At 38.5% G+C, this 17792-nt stretch overlaps 5 protein-coding genes across 7 annotated transcripts; 1 reads left to right on the forward strand and 4 right to left on the reverse strand.

Annotated features, from left to right (window-relative positions):
• Positions 1 to 106: 106 nt before the first annotated feature.
• SpdS (Spermidine Synthase) lies at positions 107 to 2259 on the reverse strand. The gene is made up of 5 exons (XM_043425238.1): positions 1974 to 2259; positions 1687 to 1807; positions 1126 to 1372; positions 443 to 672; positions 107 to 353 (listed from the first exon to the last, which is right to left on the reverse strand). Exons 1-5 carry the CDS (start codon positions 2102 to 2104, stop codon positions 216 to 218), a joined length of 867 nt encoding a protein of 288 aa, XP_043281173.1. The 5' UTR covers positions 2105 to 2259; the 3' UTR covers positions 107 to 215.
• A 139-nt stretch (positions 2260 to 2398) lies between these two features.
• On the reverse strand, positions 2399 to 5417 carry Phb2 (prohibitin 2). Its single transcript, XM_043425237.1, has 6 exons — positions 5122 to 5417; positions 4428 to 4690; positions 4025 to 4342; positions 3818 to 3895; positions 3575 to 3671; positions 2399 to 3018 (listed from the first exon to the last, which is right to left on the reverse strand). Exons 1-6 carry the CDS (start codon positions 5249 to 5251, stop codon positions 2813 to 2815), a joined length of 1092 nt encoding a protein of 363 aa, XP_043281172.1. The 5' UTR covers positions 5252 to 5417; the 3' UTR covers positions 2399 to 2812.
• Positions 5418 to 9459: 4042 nt separating this feature from the next.
• On the forward strand, positions 9460 to 11879 carry MED8 (mediator complex subunit 8). Of its 2 annotated transcripts, XM_043423624.1 has the most exons (6): positions 9460 to 9762; positions 10019 to 10264; positions 10403 to 10411; positions 11285 to 11455; positions 11537 to 11654; positions 11779 to 11879. In XM_043423624.1, the coding sequence occupies exons 1-6, from the start codon at positions 9598 to 9600 to the stop codon at positions 11856 to 11858; spliced, it is 789 nt and encodes a 262-aa protein (XP_043279559.1). In that variant the 5' UTR covers positions 9460 to 9597; the 3' UTR covers positions 11859 to 11879. The 2 variants fall into 2 exon arrangements, with proteins under 2 accessions (XP_043279559.1, XP_043279560.1); XM_043423625.1 differs by lacking the exon at positions 10403 to 10411 and having other exon boundaries at positions 9461 to 9762.
• On the reverse strand, positions 11482 to 17502 carry LOC122413338 (methyltransferase-like protein 25). Of its 2 annotated transcripts, XM_043423622.1 has the most exons (7): positions 17274 to 17502; positions 16974 to 17014; positions 13472 to 13675; positions 13170 to 13388; positions 12480 to 13047; positions 11999 to 12361; positions 11482 to 11707 (listed from the first exon to the last, which is right to left on the reverse strand). In XM_043423622.1, coding segments are annotated over exons 3-7 (1353 nt in total). In that variant the 5' UTR covers positions 13673 to 13675; positions 16974 to 17014; positions 17274 to 17502; the 3' UTR covers positions 11482 to 11705. The 2 variants fall into 2 exon arrangements, with proteins under 2 accessions (XP_043279557.1, XP_043279556.1); XM_043423621.1 differs by lacking the exon at positions 11482 to 11707 and having other exon boundaries at positions 11871 to 12361; positions 17274 to 17501.
• On the reverse strand, positions 13742 to 16967 carry LOC122413337 (presequence protease, mitochondrial). The gene has a single exon (XM_043423620.1). The coding sequence runs from the start codon at positions 16943 to 16945 to the stop codon at positions 13883 to 13885; it is 3063 nt and encodes a 1020-aa protein (XP_043279555.1). The 5' UTR covers positions 16946 to 16967; the 3' UTR covers positions 13742 to 13882.
• Positions 17503 to 17792: the final 290 nt, after the last annotated feature.

Consider the following 17792-nt stretch of genomic DNA (forward strand, 5'->3'; position numbering starts at 1 on the left):
TTTTCATGAATCAAGACGAAAGAAGCTACCCAACCTGAATTACTGGAAAAAATATAATTTGGCCTCTTCCACAGGATAATGTTGCAATATGAATGGAACGTTCTGATTCATTTGATTCATAAAGAATAACCTTTATTTATCAATATACAAAAATTGTTTTTGTTTTTTCAATGGTGCCGCATCGAATACAGATTCGGGAATAAAGCTATTGAACTTCATGGCTTCAAAGCTTTTTCAACGAACCTTGGCAATACAAATGCCGCCCTGTGTACCCGATCAGTGTAATAACACATTCCCATTTTCTCGAGCTCCTCCTCGCTGAATATTCTCATGGGCTCTTTAAAATTTGTTGACTAGAAAAGAAAAGACAGAAAAATTGAGGTTATGGTAATTTGGCTTTTCTTCGGAGCGGAAAAATAATTATTGGAATGTTTATAATTACGTCATCCGTGCTCCCGAGAACGAAACCTATTTGCCCCGTCGGATATGTCGGCACTGAAGCTATGCCATATTCTGCAACGTTGAAAGCTGATCGACAATGCTTCATTGTCTGTGCAACGTGATTAAGATTCCCCCAAGCTGTCCCAGCCTGACTGCAAATTAGACCGTTCGGTTTTAACGCTGTACGCATCAAATCGAAATATTCCCTTTGGAATAAACATTCAGCAGGGCCTAAAGTCGAATTAAAATTAAAAAAAGTGGTCAGGCATCATTGTCATGAGATTGAGTTTTTGTAACTATCATATTTTTCAAGATTTATATCTGACACGAACAGACTCTGTGTGGAAACATATTCTTTTTTAAAGTTATTCTTTTTGAACGAAATTCGAAAACTTGAAAAATTTTCTGCGTTTTATGTTCACCTTTCTCGATTACGGAATCGTTCCGTTGATTAAAATCTAGCCATTTTCTTCAATGCATATTGTTTACAAAATTTTTGTCGACTAACGAAATAAATTTTTTTGTCATAAACAACGCGAACTTAGTTTGGAGTGCTAAGAATTGTTTATTTTTTTGAATACACAATCATTTTCCTTTCGTTAATGTAAAAGACATGAACCATCGCATTGAATATTTGCCAGGAAACATGCAACAATCAATCATGGGATTTTGCATCGTGCTCACCGACTGGATCGCTACTGTCAGTGATGATAACGTCGAATTCGCTGCTATGCTGCTTCATGAATTCAAAACCGTCGCCAACTTTGAGAGTTACTTTGGGATTATCCAAACCCGACGACATGAACGGTAAATAATTGCGCGATACTTCTAAAACACTCGCGTCTATTTCAATCTGTACGATTTTTTCGACGCTCGGATGTTTCGCAACTTCGCGCGCAACACCACCATCACCACCCCCTACAATTAAAACCTTGAAGAACGAATAAAGATGTGCATCGATAGAACGACCTCGGGGTGAAATCGACAAAGAGCAAGATGGTTGCTCCGAATTGGGCAATCGACAACTCTAATTTTTTACATAAATCTCAGACATTTTTTTTTTTTGGTTATGCCCTCGAATATTTGCGAAATCAGATTGTCAAAAAAAGTTTATTTAGTCAGCGGAAAAATTGAATTACCAATCGAAAAGTTTAGTGAATTGATTTAACCTCAAAAACTCGTTTTTTATACTGATTTTGCAAGGAAGCAACATTAGGGGCGCCACAATCGGATATCCGTACTCACATTCTTCGGATTCGGATGACTGCAAAGCGGCAGAAACGTTATCATCTCCTGATACGAGAATTCATCGTTTTCCGTACACTGAATTATTCCATCAAGCACAAGTGTTCTGCCATGTGCTTTTCTACGAAAAAAAATACAGTTGCTATGAAGAATTTTGACAGCTTACCTTTTCGATGAATTCGAGTATTCGCAAATCCAGTTAAAATCAGTTGAACGTAAATAGAACGTGAGAAAATATAGAACAATTCGAATTTTCATGTCGACGACAGCAAGGTATCGAAACTTACGTTTGGAGCACCAAAATATCTTGGAACTGTGACTTCTCTTTGTAAAGAACTTTATTGACCTCCAAAGAGACCGCGATACCTGGCCAAAGATCGTTTATCTCGCTGAACCAACCTTCCTTGAGAGCATCCATTCAAAAGAAATTTTTTTGAACGAAATAATCGTAAAAAATTGTTTTTCGTCCTTAACGAGTTAACTGGCTCTTGAAAATTTTCTTTTGCGTGATATTTGACGAACGAACTCGTGGACAGTTCGTCAGAGACTGAATGAGTGCGTCGACAAACAGAATAAGCGTTTTGAATTCACAATGTGTGCCCCCTTATCAGGGACCCTCTAAGCCTAAAGTTGGTTTTACGTTACAAATGAGATAACAACTTCCTCACGCGGTGTAAGCCCTCGTGAACTTGAACTTTGAACCCTTCACAAATTATCTGTTCTCAATCTGGTTTATTATAACTTTGAGTTTCGGTTTTTTTTTCTTATAAATCAGCGAAATATGATTTCTTTCCCCTCCATTGTGCATAATTTCCACTTACGTTCTTCACGTTCGATTTGAGGGACGACACTGATGCAAAAAATCATTTTTGTCAGCTCGCAGTGTTGAAAATATTTACGTTAATTTTTGTGTAACAAAACATTAAACTACGTGCATTTTTGTGTAAATAAAAAGTTTTAATGAACCAAAAGAGTTGGCTTGGAACGTTTGTGCAAAACATTTTTCAAAACGATTCCGAAACGTCAATCGGTTTTTTCAACGTTATAATTGAGCGAAATGGAAAGTTTCATCTTTTTCGTGTGTCGCTTTCTTGTATAATTTTTTGTTATGTTAAAAATTCACGTTTTAGGGAACAATTAGTTTGGCACCATCAGCTGCCGAGTTAAGAAGTCTGGGAGCGGGATCTTCGGGATTAGTTCCGTTTTCATAGACGTAAGAAGACGAGGAATTATCGTCGCTTCTCAGGGCATTCACGGGATTATCAACATTGAGGGATTTGACTGCTTGTTCCATCGTTTCGTTCCAGGTTTTCCGGCCTGGCTCATCACGATCTGAAAACAAACCGGGCTGTCGAAGATTTTCAAACGGGACAAAATCACGCGCGCTACTATCATATTTTTTATTAAATAACACGAACTAGGAATTTAAGAAAAATGGTTTTTTTGTGCGATGCATTGCCATTGGTATTTTATAATCCATTTAAATCCATTCAAATTCAAAATATCCTTTCACTCAATACTGCAAAAGAATGCCAGCAATAAGTCAAAACCGTGTATTACTCAGGCGCAAAAACCATGTTTCGTGTTATCTATAACAGGGGGAAAACGATTGGAGAAGGATAAAATGATGACTGGATTGTTTCAACGATTCGATGGGTCTGGTTGTTTGCACTTTCTTTCTCTCATCTACGAATAAACTCGATTGTTGATCTTATTAGACGCTTCTTCGATCTACATAGTCAATAACAGTTATAGTAATAAACGCGCGCTTTGCTGCTTTCACACAACAGCCATTTCTCCCTTTGTTTCAATGCCTTTTTTTCCTGTTCTTGTTTTCATTCTTTTTTTTCTCAGCATTTTAATCCAACGATTCTCGTTTACTTCTTACTTTTCAACTTCTCAGCATAATCGTCGAAGCCCAACTCCTGTATGTTCAGCATCAGACTGTTGCCGTTGAGGTAAACTCTGTTCTGAGAATTGGCGATCTGTGGAAAGATTAAAATTCAATAGTTTGCATCGCTCAATAAGCCGTAAGAAAAAAAAGTTGAAAATGAATCCAAAACTCTCTAGGAATATTGATGCAGAATCAACACTTCGGCGATGCAAACTTCTGTTTTTTAATATATATTACCGTGCGAGAAATGCTCTGAGCAGCACGAATTTTTCTCAGCTTCAAGTAACCAGGATTCTGACTGACCGCTATACCCAAGTGCATTAGTGGTCAAGGAGAAATATTTTTATATCCATGGATATGGACTGTGTAACTTCATGTCAATTCAAAGCAGAATACAATAATAATTAAGGTTTTTTTCTACTTTTTGATTTATAAAAAGGATATCATCCGTGCTGCTTCTGCTTCTCCCTCCGCTTGTACAATTTTTTGTTGCTTCTCCTGTTTCGCTCGTTCTACAACGAAGGCAGCCCGCTGTGCTTCTTGTTGGGCAACTTGTTTGGCCTCCACTGCAGCTGTGTATTCTTTACCAAAGCTCAATTCGACAATAGAAACATCATCGAGAACAATATTGAAGTCTTTGGCTCGTTCGGTCAATTCTTTTCTCACCATGTTTGAAACTTGTTGACGCATTGTTATCAATTGTGAGGCATTGAATTTTGCAACTACGGATTTCAAGACCTCATTACAAATGCTTGGAAGTACCTGGAGAAAAAATGAAAAAAAATGAAGATGAAAATCATGAACTTTTATGCTTATTTTTTTGGTACATGAACTTTTTACTGCTCACTTTTTCATCATAATCTAATCCCAATTGACGATACATGATTGGTAGCGCACTCGCATCTGGCCGTGACAAAACTCTGAGAGAAATGTTGACCATTTGGAGATCTTTGGAACCGGTCGGTGAAGATATCTTTTTGGGTCTGCTTCTGATGTCATAAATAATGGGATATTGGAACCAAGGCAAACGGAAATGGAGACCTTCCGTCATTATGTCTTTCTGAATTCCACCAAGTCGTGAAAAAATAATTGCTCTGTGGCCTCCATCGACTGGATATTTGGAAATAAAAATTCCATGCCATTATAACTTGAGAAATTTACATCGCATCGGATTAAAAAATATTCGATTCGATTCGTCTTTTTTCAGTTCCGACATTACGACGCCATTGCCCTCATCGATGATGAAATGAAATAGGGAATTGCATTACTTAAAAAATAATGAGTAACCATGGATAATAATTCGACAATTACGTAACACGAGACACGCGAGTGGTTTCAATGTTTGTTGGAGAGAATCGAATCTGAAGATTTTTTTTCAAGCGTACGTCTACTTTTTATCGTCTGCTTAAGGAAATGGAGATAGTAAAGGATTTCGGGAATCAGCAAGTGTTCGTGCACATTTTAAAAGGATTTGGAGACAAACTTGATACAATATAGCTTTGAGAAATTAACATAATGAATACGATTCTCTGGAAATTAACCTGTGTACATAGACTGTGAGACACCATAAGCAGCCGCACCGGCCACTGCGAGAAACTTCAGACCTGCGTTAAGGCCTTTTGGTGCTTTCCCGAATTGTCCTGCTAGATCGTTAAACTTGCTTTGAGCCATTTTTCAATAATTTTTATTACGAAAACTTCCGACACTATATTTTTATGCAATAAATTGATTATTTCGTGATGATATCGAACAATTAAACGTGCGCATGAAAGGAATCGTAACGTAACTCGCGACCCGGCGTGCACGGTGAAACGGGAGTGTGCCACAGCCACAGAGAAGGTAACCTCATTTCGTCCGAAACAAGCTTTTTATGACCGCCATTGAAAGGCGTTCGCATCGAGATCACGTGATAGCCTCAGTTTAATTTGATATTCAAACTTGGGGAGCGTTTTTTTGACTTTTCGAACTTTTTCCAATTCTTGTAACTATATACTAGCGAGTATAGATATCCTCAAGTTAAACGAGTATATTTTAATCAAGAGACGCGGCAGCGGCTCGACGCCAAGTATTAAAAGAAAAAAAGCGAGAGTGTAAAAGAAAAGCCACAGTCATAGCGTTTTTCAAACCGTTCTCACGGACAAACCATTGCAGTTAAAAATCTAAAAATTGGTCACGATTCAATATTCACGCAGGATTGATGATTAACATTTTATACATTATCAAATAAACGAGGGGCGTGTATTCACCAACTTGGTGTTGAACAAACTGTTGACGACATATTTCGAATTTTTACACAATTCCCGCTTTTCCGTGATTTTTTTGCGTTGCCAAAATGATCGTGTGGGATCGCCATGATCACTCTTCATTCTGTGTGTTCTATGTTGGGTATGGCGCATATTACCCACCGTGCATATTCCCCATTGAAGTTTTGCATTGGCATCACTGGGCTTGAACACGAAGATTCATAGAGAGGCATGATACTGATAGAAAATATGTTTCTGTTTTACCATTCGTTATAAGTATTAATGAATTTAGTACAGATAGAGCGTCGGGTTGTATTTTTTTTGGAGTCAGCAGTGCTGATCACTTGCTAATTCAAATATTGAAGTGCTGCATGAGCACTTGAATATGAATTAGTACGATTAAAGAAAATCACGTTGGATTTTTATTACGGGAATAATAAATATTCACATATATGTACATCAGTCATGCACTAACAGTTTGTATATATACACATGTGACTTGATGAATCGAATATATTTATTTAACATTCACTTTTGTTTACCAAGAAACATTTTTGAACATATGTACATCCATATATATATAATATAACATTATATGTATATCTGTCGGAATTTTTGTCTAGCGGAGCACGAATTTTGCGTTTAATGCCCGTTTTCTCCAACGTTGATCTGAGTTTAAACTCGGTTCATGCTATCTCAAAACTACATGAAAAAAATTGAACTGAGTTTGAACCGCATCGGAGAAAACGACCATAACTATGATAACGCGTCTCTTTGTTCAACGAATGTGTACGCCGAGATTCAAAACGATAAAAGTTGTTATTAATCTCTCTGTGAACAACAAAAGATGAACTATGGGAACTATTTGCACGGCGCAAATTCCTAATCGTCATGTCGCAAATAAAAAAATATTAATTAAAATTTGATAAAAATACCTTAATATATAAATATTAGAGCGCCACAAATAATGTATAATTTTAATGGATGATCATAATTTATTCAACGGTTCGGTACATACAATTTTGTGTATTGATAATTATGGCAATTAATCGGTGAATATTTAAGAATGGATTTTGGATAATTCGTTCAGTTTGTTTTCGTTCTTCACGTGTTTACGTTTTCACCTTCACGCGTTTACGCTTGGTCGTGTTTGGACTATTCGCTATAGCGTAGTAGCAGAGCAGAGTGGGGATAGAGGCGTTCGGTCAGCCAGCGGGAGAGAGGGAAGACGGGCGGACACCGGGCGGAGCTCGAGAGAGGGGAGAGGCGCAGGCGCAACATGATTCGCTTTACTCACGTACTCACGTCGCTCGGCCCGCTTGGCGCGCACCGGGAGGGGGAGAACACGTTTCGCTTTTCGCTTCACTCACCGCCCGGCGGGCGTAGGGCGAGGACTGGCGCGGAACGCGAGCGTGCCGTTATCGCTACGCATTGTACATTCCAGTGCATTGAGAAAACGGGGCACGAAATACGACACGTGGAATCCTACTTTATCCTGAATGACTAAAATAATCTTTTTTTACGATTTAATTTTTTTCAATCAATCGATAAACAAATAAAATAGAAACCAATAAAAATTGGTAGCGGTCATAATTTTATCAATTATTGTAGCTTTAACAGTTATTTCATAATTTTAACAGTAAATTCAATCTCGCTGAAGCAACTGATCGGTCATCTAAATTACAAAATAAAAGAACTTAAGATCGTGCGAATCGATAAAAGACACGAAAACACAACATAACGAATATTAAAGTTGAAATTTAATAAAAAATAATGATTCGCTCCTTGTCAATATACATTTTTTTTCTTTAATTTCTGAGATTCCTTTTTTTGACGCAACTATATAGATAAGCCGATAGGGAAGTCCTCGCACTCGATGTTATTATTATTACAAAATTTGCACATGAATGAGTATTTATAAAATTTTGGTAATTAGTGAAAAATAGTATCGAGGCAAGGGCCAGTAACAGAAAGAGTTTAGTGACGCCTGTAACATAGCTTCGAGAGTCTTGTGTATGCTCGCACGCGCGCGTGTCCGCAAGCGAGCTAAGATGCAAGCATACCCCGAGCAACGCAACGCAAAGCAAAGCACCTAACGCACGGTCCTAAAGCCATGGGGTTGTCGGCAAGCGAAGACGGACAGTCAGTAAATCTACTCCATAGCGGATAGTTTGACACAGTTCCGAGCTCGATACAGTTTCTGTATCACTTTGAAGTCGCGCAGGCAAGATTCCATGCAGATAAGTCGGAGTTGCAAACGCTGCACGCTAAGCAACGCACGCAACGCGTATAACCGCAGCTATGTACAGCATTACGAATAGTTTTTACTAGTCAAATGCTAACAATAGGACGCGAGCAACCGACCACGCGTGCACGCACGCGGGCACACTCGATTATCTATGAAACGGTGGTACAGGTTTTGTCACTACAATTGTTTCTGTTACTCGACATATTGGCTTATCCATTTGCGCAAAAATGGTTTTCTGGGGAAAAAACCTAGGGAAGAGTAGGTAAAGAAGAGCTCTCCCTGAAAATGGGGATATTTTTTTTCGTTTATGTTAATTTTCGTATTCAATCGGTCGTACAATTAAATAACGAATTTTTTCTCTCGCGTCGGTATAAAGTTAAATTTTTGGTGAATAAAAAGCCAAGTTCGTTCTCGAAAAAAAAGACCAGCGGAAATATAACTTTGTGATAATGAATCGCGATTACGATTTTCTGCGATACGGTGAAGTGATAACAAAAGTTAAAGGTGAAATGATAAATTCCAAACATGGGAGGACGAAAAAACATTGGAAGAAAAGTGTGTTGAAAATATGTGGAAAGTTCTTTATGATCAGAACCATGGAGCAGGATAAGAGAATCGTAGAGGCAGAGGGAAAGCGAAAGGATCGTGGAGGAAGACGGAGAGGGAGAGGGAGAGGATCGTCGAGGAAAACGGAGATCGCAAGGATCGCGGGAGAAAAAGGTAGGAAGAAGATCGAGGCCCGTTCCTGTAACCGTGAGTAACTACACCAACGATTTTTTTTTTAAATACGAGTGCGCGAAATATGTAAAATGATTTTCATGTTACAAATGTAGACATTCTGCCGATTGAATGATCAAAATACGTGAACGTCAGGATGACGTTTGGATATTTCATGGAAGTATTTTTTTCAAATAATGAACCGTTAGATATAATATTTTCATATTATTTATTTTCATGATACAGTCGTTGCGATTTATAGATTTACGAATAGAATGTTTAGCAGAGTTGATATATGGTGGTAGTTGTGCAAATTTTCGTTGAAATGTTTCTGGTAAAGATGTAAATGTGTCTTTACTCGACTGTCAACAAAGTTGAGAATCTCTGTCGTCGTATCTTTTTTCTTCAAATGCTCATGCAGCACTTCAATATTTGAATTAGCGAGTGATCAGCGCTGCTGCTCCAAAAAATACAACCCGACGCTCTATCTGTATACTACATATTCATTAATACTTATAACGAATGATAAAACAGAAAAATATTTTCTATTAGTATCATGCCCTCTATGAATCTTCGTGTTCAAGCCCAGTGATGCCAATGCAAAATTTCAATGGAATATGCACGGTGGGTAATTATGCGCCATACCCTCTATATTTTTTATGCTTTATGGCCTATGCTGGAACATAACCTCCGATCCGGTCATTGTTGAAAGCGTTGAAAGTGTCAAACTTTACCCTTGCACAATAAAGTAAAGGGGACTAATCGGACGAGAATTAAAAAGCAATTCATCTATTAATCAAATCTTAAAAATGCAGCGAGAAGAAAAGCAATTAGATTCCGCTCTCGAGGCTATTACAATGAGAGTGAATGATCTCAAATCTTCAATAGCTTCAATGATATTTAAATTGGAACACGAGTACGAAACGCTAAATTGGCCGAGTTTTCTCGATAACTTTGCACTCATTGCTGGTCACGTAAGTATACCAATTTTTCTCAAATTTAATAAGATACTCATCAAAATGAAAATAATTGTATCTTCATTTATTTGGGTTACTCACCGATGGGCGCAAATTTACTCGATCGTTATAGTTGCTTTGTGTTCTGGGTCCGTCTTAGTATACCGATATTTCTCTAATCGTACCAAAATACACAGTTATCGTTACACATTTTTTTACAAGTAATACAATAATTGAACGATACTAAAACTTAGCAATTATATTGGGTTAATAGCTCACAAGCCTGTCCAAAATTTTGGCTCATGACAAAGCACCCAATTTAAGGAGTTTGACAGTTCTACCGCTATTGTTGAGTCCAGAGAAGGATGAAGATCTTGTGAGAATGACAGAGGGAAGAATATCTACGTTTGCTCATGATCTTGTCCCAGATTATCTGCGAACCAAACCAGAACCTCAAGCGGAACAAAAGATGGTGCAACTTGAAATAAAGGCAGCAAATCTGAGCTACGATGCATCACACGTGAGAATAACTTTTCCTTATTGATCCCTTTGAAAGAATTGAGAAGAGAATTGAAAACTAAAATGATTTATCGGAATAAAGCTGGAAGTAAAATTTTGTATGTCCTCCTGTTACTGCTAACTGTACCGCAACAACTAGGACTGCAATGTAAGCTAAATCAAAATTCAAGTTTCGGCTTCTGAAATCCATGAATGTTTACCCTTCATGTACACATGTTTTGGTTAATTATATGATTTTTCATTAGCCTCAGTAATCAAAAAATCAAATCTTAGAAACAGAAGCATCAATGTTGATAAATTGTCATGAAAAAAGAATTTCCATGGTGTATGAAAGTTCAGTCATGTTGATCGACAGTAGCAAGCCGATCATCTTATCCTCAATGGCTTCCTCTTTATAAGGAGTTCAACTATACTGACAATGAACAAGAATAACTTCTTTCTCATTCGATGACCTTATACGTGAAGGATTGAGGAAGTTTTGATTATGCAATCAGACTTGTAATGATCAATATTTCTGAAAAATCTGTCCTGTTACATATCTTCTGCGAATTTAATTTATCAATTTAATTTCTATTGGGTAGAAATATTCACAATGAAAGTTGATCAATTCAATTCACTGAAACTTTAAATTTTCCTTTCGAATAGAAATCAATGGTTTTGCGTGTTTTCTGTTTGATAAATAAAAATTCACTTAAGTACTATTCCAATAAATATTTAATGAATAATTTGTAAGAATCATCATGAATGTGGAAAAATAATTATACCACAATTAGTAGATGCTCAAGGTCTCAAATTCATAAGAATTCTTGAAGAAATTGAAAGAATTAACAAAAAATATTGGGCCGGTTTTCAGGAAATTGATTATTTGGACATGAGCAATACTATTCAACCACTTGATTCCGTTTGTTCGTGCTGTAGCGTTTTTTTAATTCATAGAGTCAGTCTTATTGATTAAGTTTTCCATCCGTTGTTCTGCTATTGTTCAATTTTTTTTTCTTTTGCTAATACTCCGTTATTGCAGAAACAAGTTGCCCAATACACAAAAGTGATAAACCATGTGTGGGACATTGCGAACAAAGCTAGAGAAGAATGGGAAAGCGAAGCTGGTTCAAGAACAACGCAGGCCCAAACGAGCAGCACTGCTGACACGAATGTCCTTGTTACCGCTGTTGGAATGGGCAGTGGTTTGAAGGTAACTGAAAGTTATACCAAATTGCGTATGATTACGTGAAGAATTTTTCAATTCTCATTGTGCTGTTTATTCCAATAATAGTCTGATGCTGTACAAATGGGACAGTCGGGTGTAAGTCCAGTGCCTGCGGGAATGATGGTTGGAAGGCCAGGAAGTCAACCTGGTGCCGGTGGCCAAGGACCTCTTGGAAACTCACAGAGTAAGAATCCCTCAAAATTTTCAATCAAATAATGTGCATTCATCTCCTCATTTCTGAATCAATGTAACGAAATTTTTCGATCAATTACTCTGGTGACGAGTTAATAAAATTTTTTGTCTTACAGTGGGTCAAATAGGCAAAGCCCCGAGTGCTATTAAAACGAACATCAAGGCAGCCTCACAAATTCATCCTTATGTACGATAATAAAGGGTCAGATGAACAAAATTATTGTCTTTAATTGAAACGTTTGTGTTATTATAATTTTATATAGATTTAGAATTTGTACAGTTGATATTTATCCACAATTGAATAGTACGAAACCTTCTTTCGCCATTGTTACGTACATTTTTTTCTTGATACAATCGCATGAGATCGGGGCGAAAGAGATCTGCTTGTAACAGGAATAATTTCAGTGTCGTAACTCATTTCTACAAGCCAACACCGACGATCTCGTAAAATCAATGATTCAGCTGGACTTTGCAACATCAATTGCAACCCTGTATAAATTTCAATGTCGTCAAGCTTCGCCAGAACTTTTTTCCATTCTGATAAAATAGATTCTCGAATCTCCGCAGTATCTGTCAATGAATTTTCATCATTGCATTTGAATTCATAGCGGAGCATTGCGTCTTGAAGATACGTTTCGAAATCGATGCACTGCGAATTTCTCGTCGCTTTACGCGTTCTTTTTTTCAGTATTATTGAGTCTGGGGAAAGATCAAGCTAAAGTTTAATGAAAATATACAATTTGCTTTTAATGAAATTGGAAAACTATAAAATTCGTAATTTCTTTCGTAATTTTTGAAAATACCACAAAAACCGTACTTTTGTGTGCAAACGATTCCAAAACTGCTCTTGCCAGAACGTGGAACGCGTGTTGGCGATGTGTTTCATGTGACATTCGATTCCATCGGACAGCGGGCTCTTGACAAGCCAGTCTCAGGAAAGGACGATTCAAAAATTCGTTGTAATGGCGATCCGAAGACTCGAAGATATTTTTCAAAGTTTCAGATATTGGAAAATTGCGAAATTTATCGGTACATTCATGTGGCTTATTCTCCATTTTGTGATAGCAACATGACAACAGGATGAGAATCTTTGCTGATGGAATTTTAGAAAATAAATCGCACGCGTCTACGCCGAGATCGCCACACGCGTGGAGGCCGATCAGACAAAATTCTTCTTCAACATCCCCGTTGGACTTTTTCAAAAAATTCCTTATTTCCATCCCAGAGCTCGAATCGATTTTAGCGCACACGTAATCTACGCGATCAATCGACGCAGGATAATATTCGCGTTGCTTCCGTTTTGCAGCTTCCACGTTTTTTTCATTTGATTCTAAGCCGAGAACCCGATAATTGTGAAGAAAATTTAAAAGTTGGCAAACGTAGCCCTGAAAGCATTCAGTTGTCAAAATTCATCTAGAATTTATTATTTTTCATACGAAATAAAGAATGTTAAGCACATTCGAAGTAAACTATTTGAAAAACATGTTCAGTATCATTTTGTTTATACCAAACCGGCGCCAAGGTCAACGATGGTTTTTATTCCTTTCTTCTCACATTGCGACTGCACCAAATTTGCCAGACATACAATTTCGTGTTGCTTCTTTTTGCTCATACCCGTTTGGAAAGATTTCGGCAAAATTTCTACATCATCACTGATCACTGGCGGCAACTTGTCCAGGAAACGACATTTTTCAACAAATGATAAAAGAGACTCCGGCCGGTCGATCTTTGAAGAAAAAAAAGTTTTATATTTGAAATATTCTTTATTAAGAACAATTCTATGTACATTATCACACGAACTCATCAAACCTCGATTCTCTTATTGACAACGAGCTCATTGAGCTCTTCATTATTTAAATTTCTCAGCGCAGACATCCATCCGTCAGGAAAATTTTCCAAAGTATTTCTAATCAATATTTCTGTCACCGGAAATTTGTAAAGCCACTGTGTTTCGTGCAGCAGATCCAAAACTTGGCAAAAATATTCCTCATCACCTTCGCCATCGATCATACTCTAAAAGTTGATGAAAATAATTTTGTTCACTTATAAAACGTAAAATTTTAAAAAATGGCATCGACGTAAGAGTAATTTGTCGTAAGGTTTTATTCAGTAAAATATTGACAAGTTTGCGTTATTAGGAAAAAAATTGAAGTCGGAGTGGCGTTTTCAACGAAGATTTTTTTGGAAATTATGGACATTTTTGTATTTTCTAGCTGAAAATCAGCAAGCTCGAGCCCGACTCTTTTCGTCCTGTTCAAGAACGTTCCAGCCTTGCGAGGCCCTATTTTCGAGTTCGGAATTGGCAGGTCCTATGAGGGCACGGCCAATTTTCAAGCCGTGTTTTCCTGGGAGAAGATATTTATCAGCAACCGCTAGCAACTGTTCCCTTGTGACTTTCATGAGTCCGAGTCTTTGTCTCTGAACGTCGTCATCGTCGAGGCCAAAAGCAAACTTTCTCAGGCCGCGATTACCAGGCGGAATGGGGGCATCGATTTGTTGGAAAACTCCGAGTTTTGCTTCGTCGATATCTTTCTCGGTGAAATCAGATTTTTTCAAGAAATCACAGGTCCGGTCAAAAATATCGAGAGTTCTCGTGGAGTTGGGATCTCTGTAAGAGTAAAAAGTGAAAATGCCTTCGGGCGATAAACTAGCGCCGGCTCCGTAAGCCCCTCCTTTTTCCCTTAGTTCTGGGAACAAATAAAGGTTCGTTATCAATTTAGCGAGGATCCTGAGAACAGGATATTCAGGATTTTCGTAAGGGACGGTGAGTATGGCTTTCGACGAATAATTAACGGTGTAGGGCATAACGTGGTGGATAGCTTTTTCGTGGTGGCCTGAAGATAATTCGTGGGCAGTAATGAGGCGTGATTTCGTGGGCTTGCCCTCGAGAGCTCCGTAGAATTGATTCATGCCGGAAAGAACGTCGTCATGATTCTCAGGCGACAAATTGATGGAGGATCGTAAATGATTTTTCGTGAAAACGTGTTTGCGTATATTCCGTATTTTATCGAGTATTTCATGAAAATTTTCCAACCGAGCGATATTTTTCATCCTGCTGACATGCTCAAGGCCGGAGAGACTTTCACGAAGTCTCGCAGATTCGGCAACGAGACTTTTGGCGCTGCTCATCGCGTAGTGGTGGCCCGAATCGGCGATGCCATTGATCACATCTCCCGCGTACTCCTTCACCAAATTCTCCAAACGTTTGGGATCCTGGAGCTCGACTTCGTTGAACAATTCTTCCCAAATGTTCCACATATCTTTGGCATTTTTGTCAAGACAGTAAGACTGCAAAAGTATTCCTTCTTCGTAGTGACTCGTGCTGTCTTTCTTGTCGGCTACGTGGCTCGAAAAACTCAAACCACCGGTTTTGAGCTCGCAGAGACGGTCGAAGCTTCGATAATCGTTTTTCTTTGTTCCCATTTTTGCCACCACGGAATTGAATATTGGTAACAATTTTTTCATCTCGTCATCGAGCTCTCTCGTATTGAGAATTGCTCGATAGTAAGAAATTCCGTTGGTCGGTTGAACGGAGATTTGGACCGGGACATCGGAAACTGTGAGATCCCGAGTTTCGTAACGCTCCACATCTGCTTTCAAATCCCCGATTTTAAGGGTGGGCAAAACTTCGGGTTCTTCCTTCTGTTGGTCGGCCAAGAGAATTTTTCCATCCTCAAAAATTTTCGCCAATTCTTCTTTGCTCAATGAATCCAATTTTGATTTCAAGAGTTTCTCCTCAGCTGCACAACGCAATTTCTCGTAATTATCGTCCGGAGACATCGTCAGCGTTAGTTTGTGTTTGTTCTCGAGAAGATATTTTTTCACGATTTTATTGAGGTATTTTGGATCTTTGTCGAGAGCGTCAACGAACCGCTTCATGGCCTCGTTTATTCGCAACGACTTTATCAAATCGCCATCGTGATTCCACAAAGCTGTGAGACTGAACAAAAGGTTCAAGCCGAAATTAGCTGCTTGATGTTTAACGTGCAGTTCGATCCCGTGCAGTACCGCCTCGACCGCGTCTCTCGTAAAACCCTCTTCCACAATAGTTTCCAATGTATTTTCGTAGATTTTCTCGATTTTAGTGAAATCTTCGGATTTCACGCCCTGGAGACTCACGGCGAACATGGTATCACGGATCTGCGTCTCGAAACCAGTCAAATTTCCAAATCCCGTTGCTAAATTACTCTCGATAAGATTCTTGTAGAACAAAGCGTTCGGTCCTTTGAGCAAAAGTTGCGAGATGACGTAGAGATCAAAAGTGGTATCGACGTCTTTGATGTCATTGCAGAGTTGGGCAATAGCGATGGAATGTTGTCTGGTTGGGTCAGCAGCCATGTGATCAGGTCTGCACGTGACGTGATCTCTCTTCGGGGATCCCCAACGTTTTTCAGGTGGAACAACAGTGTCGGAGACATCAATTTTCTTAGCATCTCGAAGATAGAGTTCTTCAACGAATTTGAGATGTTGTTTCAGGGAAACGTTGCCGTAGGAATAAAATCTCGCGTTTGACGGATGGTAATGTTTGGAGTGGAAGTTGACAAGAGCTTTGTGTGTCATTTGTGGTATAACGAGAGGATCCCCTCCGGAGCAGAAACCGTAAGTATGGCTGGGCAAAATTGTGTTCAAGAGTTTCTCTCCGAAAATAGCTTGATTCTCATTGAAAACGCCTTTCATCTCGTTGAATACGACTCCTTTGAAAATGATTGGGGAACTCGGATCATGAACGTCGGCGTGTTCGAGCCTCCAGCCTTCTTGTCGGAAATCCAGCTCTCTGAGGCTTGGGCGGAAAACCGTGTCCAGGTACACCGACTGAAGATTACGCAAGTCCTTGGGATTTTGCGTAGAAACAGGATAGAGAGTGTAATCAGGGCCTGTCATGGCGTTCATGAAAGTTGCGAGAGAGCGTCGCAGCATTTTGAAGAACGGATCCCTACAAGGATAACGATGAGAACCGCAAAGAACCGTGTGCTCCAAAACGTGGGGCAAACCTGTAGAATCTCGTGGTATTGTACGGAAGTTAATGGAAAATACGTTGTTGCTGTCGTCTCTACTCAAATGGAGGTAACGAGCTCCTGTTGACGAATGAGTCAGACTCACTGCGTCTAAATGCATCTCGTCTATTCTACACACTTGATCAACTTTGAAACCATGGATTACATCCCCCGCCCGATATTCCAACTTTGAGGAGCTTTCTGAGAGTGGAGCTTCTCTAGTGCTTGTACTTTGATGACGTCGCAAACATCCTAAGGCTCGCTTAGCGAGATCAAAACGGCGCAGCATCTTAATAAAAAATTCGCTTTTTCTTTACCTCTTGAAAATGTTGCAATCCTTCTGCTCCTTTGATCGTGTCTGTGATAAAAATATAAATTTTTTCATGTCACGGGTGTTTTGAAATGCATTACATCGTATATATCCCGAAACTTAACTTTTGAGCTCAATAGAGTTGAAAAAAAAAACAAATGTAATCTCGTTCCGAAGTCGATCGGTTCATTAATGAGCCGTTAAATAAGAATCGATTAATTTGTAGTTGGGGGTTAGAAAGTGCCGATTGCCGAAATTTTCATCTTTTTAAATACTAAAAAACGACCAATAATAATAAACTGCTTACCCCAATAATTTTTAGGCTTCTTCAAGAAGATTATTCTGTTCTGATGTCAACATCAAATCATTTTTCTATACACAAATGGATTGTATGCGCCGGTATACAATACACATATTTCTTCAATTGGAATGATGCAAAAGTTACATACACATGCTCAACTGATAATAGGAGTTCTACGCATGGAATTTGTGAGGTTATGTACGTCTATTAATAATTATATATATACTCATGTTGACTCAATCGGCAAAAAGAGCTGTCATGCTCCTTTGTGGTCGCAACTATTGGGTGCGCTGTTGGGCCGTGTTCCTGTTTTACTATTCTTCTTTGTTTTTTTTATATCCAAACTTTTTGAACTTTCTTTTCTTGATGAAAATAACAATAAAACATGAAACGTAAGTGACCGCGATAGACTCATCTTTTAATAAAAAAAACTGCATTGATTTAAGGAACTTTTTTAGTAGGGTTGTGAAATAAAGAAACAATGAATGTTTTTGGGTGAATATTCTATTCATAGTATAATTTCAC

This window comes from Venturia canescens, chromosome 7, assembly GCF_019457755.1.
Source record: "Venturia canescens isolate UGA chromosome 7, ASM1945775v1, whole genome shotgun sequence".
Lineage (NCBI taxonomy): Eukaryota > Metazoa > Arthropoda > Insecta > Hymenoptera > Ichneumonidae > Venturia > Venturia canescens.